Source organism: Chenopodium quinoa, unplaced genomic scaffold (assembly GCF_001683475.1).
Source record: "Chenopodium quinoa cultivar QQ74 unplaced genomic scaffold, ASM168347v1, whole genome shotgun sequence".
Taxonomy (NCBI): domain Eukaryota; kingdom Viridiplantae; phylum Streptophyta; class Magnoliopsida; order Caryophyllales; family Amaranthaceae; genus Chenopodium; species Chenopodium quinoa.
In genome coordinates this window covers 3,052,908-3,068,849 of record NW_018745286.1, presented here as the reverse complement: position 1 = coordinate 3,068,849, position 15,942 = coordinate 3,052,908, and the positions used below count along the sequence as shown (strand labels likewise).

Genomic DNA, 15,942 nt, shown 5'->3' with positions numbered 1-15,942 from the left:
ACACTCGCTCCAAGATCGGCTAAGGCACCCCTAGCTTACATGTTCCCAATATTTACCGGCAAAGTAAAGCTTCCCGGATCCTTTTGCTTCTTGTGCATCTTATGTTGAACCAATGCACTCACTTGATGGGGGAGAGTGATAAGCTCATCATTAAGCTTCCTCTTATTGGTGAGAATATCTTTCAAAAACTTGGAGTATGAAGGCATTTGTGTGACAACTTCAATGAAAGGGAGGTTTATGTGCAAGTTCTTCATCACACTAAGGAACTTGGCAAATTTTTCATTCAACTTCCTCTCCGCCAGTCGACCGGGAAAAGGAACTGGTCCATCAAGATTCTTAGTCTCACTAGGATTTGAGGATGTCACCACATATTTAGACTTCTTTTTCTCCATACTTCTCTCTTTCTCAACAACTTTCTCTTCTTCAAATTCCTTGTCTTGACTCACGCTCTCTTCTCCTTCCTTCTTTTCCTCACAATCCTCCTTCTTGGGACCCTCATAGGACGTACCCGATCTCAATGTGATTGCCTTGCAAGAGTCGGGTTTCACATGTTGGAAAGGTTAGTTTGTGATTGTTCGGGTAGAGTAGAAGGTGAATTGAAAGGAACTCTCTCGGCCAATTGTGCTAGTTGTGAATCAACCATCTTGTTATGAGCCTTGACCTCTTGCGGAATTTGTTGATTCATGGCTTGAAGTTTTTGAAGAATTTGGGTTTGAGTAGAATCGGGTTGAGATGCTTGCTCTTGACTCCTTTGAGTCGCTTGATTTTGATTGTGGTATTGATTTTGATTATGGTGTTGGTTGTTTCTTGAGTAGTTTCCCCTTGGGTTTTGGGTTTGGAATGGAGGTGGGTTTTGGTATTGGGGGTTGGAGTTGTAGGTTTGTTGAGCTTGTTGATTCCATTGTTGGGGTTGATGAGCAAATCCGGGTTGTGGTTGCCTCCAAGATACTCCTCCGCCACTTCCCCTATATCCATCTTGCCTTGTGTTGTATGCCGCTACATGCTCCGGGCTCAAACCTCCACAATAAGATGTATCGTGGTTTGTGCCACCACAATTTTGACAAGAGAAGGAATTGACTTGAGATGAGCTTGCCCCACTATTGACACTAGTATTCAACTTTGCAAGCCCTTTCGTCAAAAGCTCAATTTGATGTTGCAATTGATCAACTTTCTCCAATTCATACTTTCCACCCTTCTTTGGTGCGTTCCTCCTTCTACCACCCCAAGAGTAGTTCTTCACTACCTCTTCAATCGTTGCTTCAACATGATTTTGAGGGACTTTAATCAATTGTCCACCCGCCCCCGCATCCAAGTTAGCTCTAGACATAGGTTCCAAACCATCGTAGAAGAACCTCATGAGCAAGCTTTGATTGTATTCATGATGAGGACACGCTTGTACCAACTCTTTGAATCTTTCCCAAGATTCACTAAGACTCTCATCCGCTTCTTGTTCAAATGATGCAATTTTCCTTCTCATCTCGACGCTCTTTTCTTCGGAAATGAACCTCTTTAAGAATGCCTTGACTACCTCCCTCCATGTCATGAGAGAGTTTGGCTTGACTTGTTTGAACCACTTCTTTGCTCTACCCGAAAGAGATTGTCGGAATAAGTGCATACGGATGTATTCTTTAGAAACTTGGTTGGTTTGAATCATGGCACAAAGCTCAATAAATCTATCAAGATGCTCGATAGGATCTTCACTTGGAGAACTCGAAAATTGCTCCGCTTGAACCATTCTAGTGTATTGAGGATGAATGGTAAAGTTGGTTTCCGTAACGGGTAGCAATATCCCACCGGTGAGTTCATATTCCTCGGGGTTTCCAAACTCACGAAACAAAATATCATTCTCTTGCCTCGCCATTTCCTCGCTTTGAGAACTTGAAGACCAAGAATCACTCTCACTATAAAAAATGGCACCAAAACCTCGCCCTACTTCTTGATAAAGTCTTCGGACTTGTCTCAAAGTGCGGTCGATTTCGTGGTCAATGTAGTGAGTAGGAGGTCCTTGAGATCTCCTTTGCATCCACCAAATCTAAGCAAACAATTAGCAATGACTAGAAAGAGAGTAAAGGAAAATAATAAAAGGCAACAAATCCAATAATAACACAATCAAAGTGCAAAACAAGCCGTTTCCCCGGCAACAACGCCAAAAATTTGATCAGGGGTTAATAGGTCGTTACTACTACCCTAGATCAAATCTACAATTTTTACTCCTAACCTAGCTTTATCAAATTTAGGGGAGATAGTGGCAAGTTAGGGTCGAATCCCAAAGAAACGGGGGGTCATGCACGATGACTGTGAAATCTAGAATCTATTGCTAGTGACAAAGGGGATATTATAGGTTGTTTTGAGAAGAGTTCAATGATCAAAATATCTACCAAAAGAGACTAAATTAAACCCAAAATAAGAAGATTATACTAGACACTCTAAAATGAAGATGAATAGCAAGATTATAGAGATAATAATGGCAAAAAGCACTAGGGAGAGGGGGTTCCAATCATGACCAACAAGACACTAATGAAAATCAATGAGGAAATATACCAAGGAGTTCAAACTCTAGTCAAAGCAATTCATTCTCATGCAACTACTCAAAGCAAGTTGATGAAATCAATCAATCCTAGACTAGATCATTCTCATGCATCTATTCTAGGACTAAAACATTGGGGTTATAGGTGCACACAATAACTCCAAGCATTTTTAAGCACAAATCATCAACTCGAGGTAAAATTCAATCAATAATCCATAGAAACTCAAATAGACATAGCTAGAGAAAGGAAATTAGCCATGACAACTAAGCTAAACATGTATTCAATACTAACACACCCTAGCATGATTCTAAGTCAAAGAGAAATCAATGAAACCAATAAAGCATGGAAATTTATGGAAGAAAGCATAAATAAGAGCAATAGAACTAATAAAACTAAAAACTAGAGAATAAGGAGGAAAGATTACTATTATAAAAGTTGAAAGATTACCCAATCATCAAAGTAGTTGCAACAATCTAGAAGAAAGCTTGAATATTTGGTTACAAAGATTAAATCTTGAAGACTAAGTGTTTTCTCTCTCTAAAAGATGTTCATTTTCTCTCTCTACAAAGTGTTTTGATGCCAATGGAATAGTTGTTGATTGAAGATTCAAGCTCAAGACTATTTATAGTCTCCTCTAAAAATAAGGAAAATGGGCAAGGGAGAGGGCTCTCCAAGCTAGCTGTCGCGCCCTCTCCGTGGTGGGTAAGAGGTTTGCCAGATCCAGTTCGTCGCGCCCGTAGCTCGCTATCTCCCAGCCATTTCCAGAAGCTGCCCAATGGCTCAGGACCTCCCTGTCCGCACCCGCGGCTCTATGTAGCAGCGCGCCCTCTCCCTTGTGGCATCTCCTCTTCCTTTGGCAAGCTTCCTTAGCATCTTCACTCCATCTAACAATCCAAAATTCTCCCACGAGTGCTAGGAGCTATCAAAACACACAAATAGAAGGTGAAAAGTAGAAGAAAAGATAAAAGGGAAGGGAAAACACGAGAGGGAGCTAAAGTAACTAAAATAGAAGTAAAAGTGGTAAGAAGAGGCATAAACAAGTGACAAATCGGGAGAATTCTCTAATGAAAGAGGGTGAAATGGTGGCATAAATGCCACTCATCAAAATCCCCCACACTTGCCTCTTGCTTGTCCTCAAGCAAAACAAAGAAAAGAAAGACAAAACAAACACTATAAAGACAAACACAACGTGGCAAGGCATAGAAAAGCAATATCAAATTCTAGGGTGGACAAATGCTTTATTCAGACTCAACCATGATAAACAAACGTCAAAGAATACTAGCCCTTCTCAATTACATGATGCAAGCACGCTTCAAGATGCCAATGGTTGCAAGAGTCAAGCCTAAGCTAAGCATAGAGAACTAGTGAGTCATTCTCCGCCCTAGTCCCCTCTAAAACGGTCCGCATTCTCCCCACTAGTTTCAAATCGTCCCCCTAGATGGCTCCTCATGATTCCATGAAGGAACCGGAAAAAGATTCATTTTAAGGAGGTAAAAGATCATCCCGACATCTCAACTATGCATGTTCTCTCCATAGGGTTGAAAACCATCTCCCTCCACCGGTTATTGATCATGCACCCCTAAAGTCTAAGGGTCTTCACTAGGGTTGTAATGACTCGGCTCAAGGTAGAGGCAGGGAGAACATTTGAAATAGTGGTGGCAAGTCCTAAGTGAAGCAAGAGAATGGCCAACTCTCATAGACAAAACTCAAGAAACGACCACAACTCAAACGAACATCCATCATATCGATTTCAACACATTACCAACCTTATTCAAAAATATATACAATATATATTTTTTTTTCACATTTGACCCTCTTAGATTGCGTCACCCTTCTCAAGCTTTTCTTGCATGTTCATGTACAAGCTTAAATTTCACATCATTGTTCCAAACCAACTCTCCACATAATTTATGCTCATATTCAAAACGCTCAGTACATTACCCTCACACGTCAAATGCTTCACTAACTAAAAGGGTTGGTAAAACATAGGTCGTTAGGCTTGTAATGCAGTTAAGACAAGAATGGGAAACATTAGGCTCAAATTGGTTGGCAAGTAGGTTGATGCAAAATGGAAAATCAATTTTGTAACTAAATAAAAGAGAACATAAACAAAAATGGGAAATGGTGCCCTTTTCCTCCCCTAAAAGTGCTAGGTCACGATCTCGGGAGCTAGCAATCAACATAAGGATTAAGACACGCATAGTTGAGGATCCTAAAATGCCGCACAACAAATTGATGAAGGCTTGAACAAAATGAACCTCACAAGGGATGAGAAAGGTAAGCAAATGCCAACTAGAGGGCTTCAAATCCACTACAGGGAGCAACTCCATCTTACCACATCCCATGAACTAAGGGTTCAAACGACCTCACAAGTTCTTACCCTTGCTACCTTAGCTAAGGTTTGTCTAATTCAATCAAAGGCAATCTCAAAACGTGCATCTCATCATAAAGTTAAGAAAAGACAAGCATTCTGAGGCGCATCATCAAGGAGATAGAGTCCAAATGTACAAGCAAATTCCAAAACACAACGATATCATCTTGCCATAATCATGTTTGTCACACAAAAGAAAATGAAAACAGAACAACAGAAGGAAAAAATCAAAGAGGTTCACACATGAGGCATATGAATCCAAATAAATCCCAATCGACATACAAATGATCGTTAGGTATCAACACCAACGATCCCAGGTTCCTTTGAACCATATGCAAACAACCTCGAACCATTCAACTTATTCCTAAACTAATTCGTAAACTAAATACACCACAAGCAAGAAAAGAGAGAGTAGAGGAAAGATCTCACCCATATGTCTCTTGAAGAAAAATAAAACAACCTTGTAATTTACCATGTCTCCATATGTTGCTTCCAAATTTCTTCTAAGCTACAAAAGAGAGAAAAAAACAAAACAAGCACTATAGAGAGAAAAATGTTAGAAAGAAAGAGAGAGAAAATCTATAAACTCAAATATTTGGGCATAACCAACTACCCAAACACATCATCATCATCATCATATCATCATCATCATAAAAAATAGACATCATCAGCAACCAACAACAACAATGCTACCAAGAGCTTACCAACAACACCCAAACCCAAATCCCCTAAACGTTCCCATGAGTCCTAGGTGCCTTCCCCCACACTTACCCAAAAACACTCCCTTTTGACTCAAACACCCCCCACACTAGATTAAAGCATCGTCCCCGATGTTGCACATGCACATAGAATGAAAGGGAGGGACCACACAGGGAGGGAACAAACAGACCGAGGGGGGACTATTGGCCACTAGAGCCTGCACCACCATCATCCGCACTCCAACTATCGTAGGAGAAACCCGAGGGGGGGCCATAGGGGTCCCAACAGTGTAGCCGGAGGCCACCTATAATGACCCTTGAAGGTGTCAAGTTAGGGTGCGGACAACTGGTCATATGGCTCGGGTTGGACTAGAGGCGAAGGGTGAGAGGGATCAACGTAGGGGTAGTTAGGGTCACCCCGATAATCACTCCCACCTGAAACCCGGTAGTCATAATGACCGGACTCGTCGGGGAAATCACGTCTTGGCACAGTAGGGTCCAAGGGACCCTGCCAATAGGGGTACGTAGGTTGGTTGTCACCCCCCAAGATGGCACGACCCTTGTTGGGCCGGCACATAAGGGTAGTTAACCGGGAAGTGATATCTCCTCTACGTACGCTAGCATCGTATAAAGCATTAGTTTGGAAAGAATGGTGTTGTTGGGAGGAAAACATACCTTGTGTGCCAAGATGCATGCTTTCCATTTGGGCCCGCATCGCCGCCATTTCTTGTTGGTAGTCAAATTATTGTTGATTTTGTTGTTGTTGTTGTTGTTGTTGTTGATGTCTTCCTTGCCTTTGTTGAAAATGCTGCTGTTGTTGTTGTTGACTTAGAGGGACGACCCTCTCCTCGTTCTCATCCTCCTCATGACCAAGACCTTCGCCAGATCCTTCACCCATCTCCATCCTTGCACTTGGGAGGACACTTGAATCCTTCTTTACCCACCAAGGGTGATTAACCCCTCCCTCGTGAAAGAAGTGAACTTCGGCTTTGGGAGGAAACAATGATGCTCGTGGGAGACTAACAAACTCCAAGTCCTCCCTCTATCCTCCGTATCTGCGATGAATTTCATTGTTTTCAATTGCTCAAGATCGAGCCAGATATCACTTCCATCACTTCTCCCAACGGGAGTGCAAGAACCCAACTTGTCCATATGACCCAATTTCTCGGCCAACTGAGTGATCATTCCACCGAAATGTATCTCCCCTTTTCTTGTACCCGAGAGGACTCCTTCGATGCACTTGGTGAATAGGAAACTAAAATTCACTCTATGCCCCAACTCAGGCTGCGTAGCTAGCCACAATATTCGGATTTCCTCTGCTGTGATATTTCCCAAGTCCTGCTTATTAAAGACCATGTACCCAAGCATTCGATGTAGAAGTCTGATGGCCGGGTGCATGATCTGACTGGCCAAGGAATACTTTGAATTGAAGGCATCCATCCTTGAGATGACCTTCCACCAAGAAAGGGGGTTAAAATCATAAGGGACCTCATGCTCGGAGAAGAACATATCGGCGTCCGGGTTAAGGTCCAATAGTTGGTTAAATTGGCGAAGGGTGAGGGTTTCTTTTTTGTTGAAAAGTTAGAAGGAGATTGCGAGGTCTTTATGAAAGGAATGGTGTCCTTCCAACAAGTGTATTATTCTAATAGAGGGTTCAGAATTATTACAGAGCTAATTCTTCAGTAAGGTTAAGTGATCGGAATGCCTAGGTGGAGGCCGCTTCCGATCAGTAATATTAAGGTATAATTAATATTACAGCTTAATCTTAACTGAACCCTTCGGGTCGAACCCAATCGAACAACCGATCCGAGACGACGAATTAATCCGAAGGATTTAATGAGTTGTTGGTGTTTTACGAACACAGACGTCGGATATCGAGCCTAGGGCGTCGAGGCCGAGCGTCGCAAAATCACAAGCAACAAGTACGAGCATAGCCGTAGCACCACATTGGTCTAGCCATGTGGATGCTAGGCTAGCTCGAGCTAGTATGCACCTAGCATGGCTAGGCGCAAGCCTAGACACACTAGGTGTGCTGGGCGCACCATCGCTAGCACTAGGCACTAGCATGCGTGCGTGCCTAGCATGGCAGCACCATCGCTAGCACCGAGTGCTGGCATGCGTGCATGCCTTGCATCGCAACAGCATGTGTGCTGGCTTACGTGCGTGCCTTCGCATGGCAGCACCAAGCAGCACACTGTGCTCCGCAACGCACCTGTGCATGGCCTAGGCACCAACACAATGCTAGCCAACGCCTAGCAGCCTCGTAATGCAGCACCGAGCCTTCGCATAGCTGCGTGCTTGCGTGCGTGCCTTTGCATGGAAGCACCAAGCACAGCAAGCTAGCAACCAGCGCTAGGCAGCAAGCAACATCAGCGAAGGGCCTCGCCCAGCACAGCAGCATGCGTGGCTCGCTAGCAGCACACATGTGCTGGCTAGGGGCTGTGCATGATGCCAGCTGGTGCGTGCTGGCGAGCTAGCTGGCTGCCAGCTCATCAGCCCCTTGATGCCGGTTTTATGAGGGGTGGGGACCAACCCTTGGGCAAAGCCTTGGGGAGCAAGACAATGGTCCCCCCACCTAATCTTGGTTCTCACCTAACTCTCTCTCTCCCCTTGACACTTGTTGCATTGTGATTGATTTGATTATTTATTTAATTTAGAATTAAATTAATTATCAATATTATTCATTCTCCCACATTGGTTGGGAAATGAAAATCAAGGGTTCATCTCCCTATAAATACCAAGGCTTGGGTATTTGGGAAAGAACACACTTGAGTGGAATTGAAAAGGCAACTCTATAATTGAGTAAACCTTGAATTCGTAAAACTCCAAGTTTATATCTTGTCCGGGCCTTGACTAACCTTGGAGGCTTAGGATGATCGGGTCGGGTTCGAGGGTACGATCCCGTTGGAGGCCTCGTATTATCGAGGTTCAAGTAAGAGCTCGGTGTAAGAACGAAGCACGCGTCGAGGGTATAATTCTTATCCTTACTCTTAATTGTGTTTTAATTATGTTTTGCTTGTATTAGTTGCATTAATTATGGGGGCGGGTCTTGGGGGTTTTCTTTCCGCGTAGTGAGGGTCACTACGAAACCCTACAGCGGTGTCGGAGCCATACTCCTTTTAATTTTTGCAATTATTCATTAGTTAAGGTGTTTTAAAGTAAGATTTAAATTCTGGTTTTGCTTTTCTAATTAGGTTAGAAGCTCGTGTTAATTAATTTTAAAACTCATATTTTTTCTCGATTTGGCTGTCGAACCCAGATTTTTGCTCAAAAATAGTGTTTTTTGGGTGGAATCGACATTTTGAAATAGATTCAACCCTTTAGAGGACTGTCCAGAAGCCAAATTCGAACAAGAAACCCAAGTTTTTGGGTTTTTTTTTTCGTTTTTTCAACGAAAATTTTAAATCTTTTTTAAGCCTTGATTAATGCAAACATTACAAGGTTAGATTAAATGCATTATTGCATCCCTAATCTACTGCCATTTTAAATATCCTTAAGCATAATTATGGAGTTTTAATTAGTGCTTGAGTTGATATGCTATTTGTCACACAAACTTGATTTTTCACAATTATGCAAATAAATTGCATTAATGTGTGAATGTTTGATGTGAATGTGTAATTTTAAGTTCCTAAGCATGTTAAAGATCTAATCTTTAAAAGTTTAAATGATTGGAACTTTGACCCTAAATTCTATGATTGAACTAAGTTTGGATTTTTCATTTTTGGTTGATTAAAATCCATGAAGTTCAAATACTTGTGAGTAAAATTTTGATTAATCTTCATATTGCAAGATGTAATCTTGGTATTTTACACAAGTATGAAAGTTGGAAAATTTTATCATTAGATGGTTAATTTATTTTTCCAACTCCCATTTGTCAAATCCATTATTAATTTTCATATTGGCTAAATTAATTATGGACATAGCTCATTCAATTTTAAGCATAAAGAAAGACATAAAAATTGTTTCAAAATAATTTTTTGGATGATTTAGGCTTGTGCACCATTAAAAATGAATTTAATTAAGTTAGACTTATTTTATTTTTCCTTAAATTGATTCTAAAATAAAATTTAGAAATAATTTATGCCACACATAAATCGGGATTAAAATCCCGAGTAAAATGCATGCAAATCGATGAAAAACCGCAAGCATCACCAAGGCTAGCCGGCTGCCCAGCAGCCCGCATGTAGGCTGCCTATGGTGCGCGCTTGGGCTGAGCATCGAAGGTGCGTGGCTGTGTGGCGAGGGGTGCTAGTGCACTGGGCTTGGGCAGTGGCATAGGCTGCTGGATGCTTGGGTATGCTGCTTGGCAGCGTGGTAGCAAGCACCAGCCAGCCCACCACTTGCTGGCAGGTGCCAACATGCGAGCTAGCATGCGTAGCAAGCAGCTGGTGCTGGCCAGCGTAGTGTGTTGTGCTGGGCGCAACATACTAGCACCAAGCGCCAACCATCATGCTGCTGCGTGTGTGGCGAAGGCTGCTGGCGTGCTTGTGCTGCTGCTGGGCAGCGAGGCAGCAAGCCCCAGCCAGCCAGCCCACTGCTGCCTAGCAGCCATGGTGCGCAATGCACCATGCATGGTGGTGGTTATTTTTGCTTAATTTCGAGCTATGTAATTTTGTGAATATTTTGCCGTTTTAAATAATTTATGTAATTATTCTAACGAGGTTGGACCTCGATTTTTCCGGCTTTTGCAAAATTTTTGATTTTGACAAATTATGGGTTATGCCGACTTAATTAATTAGATTGATTAAGTATGGATGTGGAATTTAGTGGGAGCGTAGTTAATTTCGTGAGCAATTTGCATTTTAGAAATAATGGATTAAACAACTTTGACTAGTTTTAATTAGGCGCATTAATCGGATTAACCACCTAAGTTAGTTACTAGTTTTGCGTGTTTAATTATGTATCTCGTAATGTGCATGGGCCATTCACAAATAGTGAATGGGTGAATGAAAGATTGTTTTCAAAACAGGTTATGAGAAAAAGGCAACTAGTAGGATCCGACTAGGATAGAAAATACGGACTGCGTTTCGTTATGTATTTTTGTAAATCTAAATACGGTCTGCGAACCGTTAAGTATTTTTGTACTTTAGATTAATCTTAGTCGTAGTAGCTAGTTATTTTATTTTGGCATAGATGTTTCAAGACGGCGTTTCGAGAAGACGAGCCAAGATGAAGACCCTTGAAGATTTGAAGATTTCAAGGGGTCATGCTAGTTGCCAAATGCATCAATTTATACTTTATATATATTATTGTTATATATGAATGTTAGATGCATGTCTAGGATTTCAAATGTTGCGATAATTAGTTAAGTTCACTTAAATCAACCAACATAGAAACCCTAGGTCCCTAATTTGCCGTTCCAAGAACAACACTCACCGGACTAATGCGCGTATGTGATGGGCTACGCCAAAGCGAGGCATCACTACTTCCCTAGGAACGTAAGGTATACTAGGTATACAAGTTGTCTTGGTTAAGCTCAACGATATCAGTAAGGAGTCCTTAGATGTCATGGCAAAAGAGATAAAATGTCAAGAGTGCATTAGATGCGACATTTTATCAAACCGAGAGTAGCTTAGAGCTATTAGCAATTGGATTGCTTACCGTAAGATATTTAATGTTAAGACAAGCCAAATCATGCTTAACCATTTCTTGATCTTTCGGATCTCGGAATCATTTTATTCTCACCCAAAAGGGACAAATTTATAAATGCGTGGATAAAATGCTCAATAAGATTGAAAATTTGCATGAACGCTTTTAAATTTCAAACTTATTGGTTATATGAATGGTTTTTCATTTCAAATTCTTTCAATTGTAGAACAATGTCTGCAAGTAACTCAAACAACAACCAATTCTCTTTACGCTCAATTCTCGACAAGGAGAAGTTGAGTGGGCCAAACTTTCTTGATTGGCAAAGAAATCTGCGCATTGTACTAATGCAAGAGCAAAAGGAATACGTCCTTGATGAGGAAATGCCCGACGCTCCAAATGAGGAGGTCACTCAGGCTCCCCTTAACCGATTGCAAAGTGCCAATCGGGATGTCAAATGCATCATGTTGGCCACTATGTTTCCGGACCTTCAAAAGACTTTCTTTGAAAAGGAGACGGATTTTGAGATCATTTCTAAGCTTCAGAATATGTTTCAAGAGCAGGCTCGAACTGAGGTTCGAAACTCATAAGCAGATCCTTGAGAGCAAGCTCAAGAAAGGAGAGCCAGTCAGCCCACATGTCCTCAAAATGATTGGATTATTTGAGAAAATGAAAAGGCTTGATGCTAGGTATTCAACCGAGATGGCAATTGACATCATTCTTTACTCGCTTCGTAAAGGCTATGATCAGTTCAAAATGAACTACAATATGCATAGCATGGAGAAAACCCTCACCGAGCTTCATGGTATGTTGAAGCAAGCCGAGAAAATCCTCAAAGATGAGGGCAAGCATGACATGCTCATGGTGAGGAAGGGCAAGCCATTCAAATGTCCGGGAAAGAAGAAGAGCTTAAAAGGGAAAAAGGGAAATTTTTCGCCTAAGTCAAACACTGCCAAGGGCAGCAAGGACAAAAAGGTAGCCTCTTCCAAATCCGATTCCGAATGTTTCTACTGCAAGAAGAAGGGACATTCGAAACGGGACTGCCTCAAATTCAAGGAAGATAAGAAGAACGGCACCGTTGCTTCTTCATCAGGTATTTTTGTTATAGACTTAAACTTCGCTAGCAAAACATCATGGGTATTAGATATCGGATGTGCTCACACCTTTGTTCCAATGCTCAGGGACTAAGGATAAATAGGAGGCTAGAGAAGGGAGAGGTCGAGCTTCGGGTCGACAATGGAGCAAGAATGTCTGCCGTCTCCGTTGGAACTCTCAGTTTGTCATTGCCCACTGGGCTTATTTTAGAACTTGAAAATTGTTATCATGTTCCTAGAGTTACCAAAAACATTATTTCAATATCGGCGTTGGACGCCAAAGGTTTTGAATTTCGAATTAAGAACAATAGTTGTTCATTTTATTTCGATAATGTTTTATATGGTAAGGCATATTCAGAAAATGGTCTTTATGTGCTTTCTCTTGACAAACAAGTCTATAACATTGATGATACCGCCAAAAAGGCTAAGACCATCGAGTCGAATCAAACCTACTTGTGGCATTGTCGTCTTGGCCATATTAACGTCAAACGCATCAAGAAACTTCTACAAGAAGGTGTTCTTGACTCATTCGACTTGGAGTCGTTTGAAAATTGCAAAGGATGTCTATTAGGCAAATGATAAAACAGCCATTCTCCAAGTTGGGAGAAAGGGCAAGTGACTTATTAGGTCTAATACACACGGAAGTATGTGGACCAATGAGTACACCCGCAAGACAAGGTCACCGATATTTCATCACCTTCACCGACGATTTTAATAGATATGGCTATATCTACTTAATGTCGAATAAATCTGAATCTTTTGAGAAATTCAAAGAATTTCCGAAAGAGGTTGAAAATCAACTTGGCAAGAAAATTAAAGCACTTCGATCGGATTGAGGTGGCGAATATTTGAGCCATGAATTCGACGATCACTTGAAAGAAAATGGTATTCTTACGGAGTTGACACCTCCCGGATTTCCTCAATGGAACGAAGTGTCCGAACGGAGGAATCGAACCTTGTTAGACATGGTTCGCTCAATGATGGGTCTTAGTGAACTTCCTATCTCTTTCTATGGACATGCGCTACAAACCGCGACACTAACACTGAACCGAGCTCCGTCAAAAGCTGTTGAAAAGACTCCATATGAATTATGGACTAAGAAACCTCCTAGGTTGTCTTTTCTCAAGATTTGGGGATGCGAAGCATATGTCAAACGATTAATTTCAAACAAACTTCACCCCAAATCAGACAAGTGTTTCTTTATGGGATATCCAAAAGAAACCAAAGGGTATTACTTCTACAATAAATCCGAGAACAAAGTGTTTGTTGCTCGTGATGGTGTCTTTTTGGAGAAGGAACAGCTTTCCAAAATGACAAGTGGGAGGAAAATCGAACTCGACGAAGTTCGAGAGGAAGAGCAACAATGTCAACCTGATAAAACTGACAATCTAAGTGCTTTGGAAGCAGCTGAGAAGATTGGTCAGAATCAAACAGACAATGTAAATGCTCAACCCATTACCCTTTGTAGGTCACAACGGCAAAGATCTTAACCAGACAGATACCTTGGTATTGTCTTAACCAATGATCAAGACATCCTAGTTATGGATGGAGATGAGCAAGCGACATACAAGCAAGCTATGACGAGTCCTGACTCTGCTAAATGGCAAGAAGCCATGAAATCCGAGATGGACTCCATGTCTGAAAATCAAGTCTGGGACTTGGTGAATTTGCCCGAGGGTTACACACCCATTGGTTGCAAATGGATCTTCAAATTGAAGACAGACAAGGATGGAAATGTATCGATATACAAGGCTAGACTAGTGGCAAAAGGTTATAGACAAATCCACGGGATTGACTATGATGAAACTTTTTCACCGGTTGCAATGCTAAAGTCTGTCCGGATTATCCTAGCGATTGCTGCATATTACGATTTTGAAATATGGCAGATGGATGTCAAAACCGCCTTCCTAAATGGGATTTTGGAAGAAACTGTGATATGACACAACCAGAAGGTTTTGTTGATCCAAGCAACGCTGGAAAGGTATGCAAGCTTAAGAAGTCCATTTATGGACTAAAGCAAGCTAACAGGAGTTGGAATCTGCGATTTGATGAAGCCATAAGCAAGTTTGGTTTTATCAAGAATCCAGATGAATCTTGTGTATACAAGAAGGTCAGTGGGAGTGACATCGCATTCCTAGTCCTATATGTCGATGACATACTGCTCATTGGAAAAAGCACAAAATTACTAGAGTCCGTAAAGGGCTGGTTGGGAAAATGTTTTTCAATGAAGGACTTAGGAGAGGCACAGTACATATTGGGCATCAAGATCTACAGGGATAGATCTAAGAGGATGATTGGATTGAGCCAGAGTACTTACATTGATAAGGTACTGGCATGATTCCACATAGAGAATGCCAAGAGAGGGCATCTACCCATGTCCCATGGCGTAACTCTCAGCAAGAAACAGTGTCCACAGACAACTGTTGAGCGAGAGAGAATGGATCAGATTCCATATGCTTCGCTAATTGGGTCGATCATGTATTCCATGATATGTACCAGGCCAGATGTATCGTATGCTTTAAGCGCTACGAGCCGATACCAATCAAACCCAGGAGAGGCGCATTGGACTGCGACCAAGAACATCCTAAAGTACCTGAAAAGGAACAAGGATAAATTCTTGGTTTATGGTGGCCATAAAGACCTGGTTGTTAAAGGTTACACCGACGCTAGCTTCCAGACTGACAGAGACGACTTCAAGTCACAATCAAGATACATATCTGTCTGAATGGAGGAGCGTTTAGTTGGAAGAGTGCCAAGTAGAGCACCACTGCAGATTCTACAACTGAAGCCGAATACTTGGCTGCTTTAGAAGCCGCTAAGGAGGCTGTTCGGATTTGCAAGTTCATCAGTGAACTTGGTGTTGTACCCTCCATCAAGGGTTCGATATATCTCTATTGTGACAACAATGGAGCTATCGCTCAGGCTAGAGAGCCAAGAGAGCACCAGAAAGTCAAACATGTCCAAAGGCGATTTCACATGATATAGGAATTGAAATTCGAAGGTGAAATCAGAATTTGCAAGATCGACATGGATGATAATGTGGCTAATCCTTTGACTAAACCTTTGCCTCAAGTGAAACACAACAAGCACATTGAGGCAATGAGAATCAAGCACGTCGGTGACTGGCTTTGAAATTCCCTGTACATGTGTTTTAATTAGACTAGATGTTTTAATGTAAGACACTGTATTGAAACCATTCATTTATGGAGTAATTAATTTTTATGCAAAATTACTATTCACTCCATTGCTATTTAATTGTGGTTTAGAATTAAATAATGAGTCCATTCGATTTATGGAAATATTCAAAATAGGGTATCAAGACCAAGTCTTGGATAAAGAAACACCTATTAAGTGAACATTAAATATTTAAATAGAAAATTATCCCTAATCGAGGTCATCTAAATGATGGATGATTGCTGACCACCAGAGACTAGTGTGTAGTATGATTTACAGCACCGTTTCTTGTGCTGCAAGGATATGATGGTCATAAATCATTTGCACAGGTGCCAGTTTGGAACTGCACTGGATAGACCTATAAGAGTAATTTAAGAGATTCAAAATTGTCATAAGTACATTTCTCATTATAGCTATCGAAACTTATTTCCTCGACCATGAGTGTTGTGAAGTTTTCTTGTTTGAGTACTAGTCTCCTTGATGTTGCCTAA

General features: G+C 41.4%; 1 protein-coding gene across 1 annotated transcript; it reads right to left on the bottom strand.

The window, feature by feature from the left end:
* Positions 1-544: 544 nt before the first annotated feature.
* On the bottom strand, positions 545-1,861 carry LOC110712044. Its single transcript, XM_021890469.1, has one exon. It carries the CDS (start codon positions 1,859-1,861, stop codon positions 545-547), a length of 1,317 nt encoding a protein of 438 aa, XP_021746161.1.
* Positions 1,862-15,942: the final 14,081 nt, after the last annotated feature.

What these genes read in the sequence shown, in the direction of transcription:
- LOC110712044 (XM_021890469.1), bottom strand. Translation starts at nt 1,861, where the DNA reads ATGGCGAGGCAAGAGAATGATATTTTGTTTCGTGAGTTTGGAAACCCC.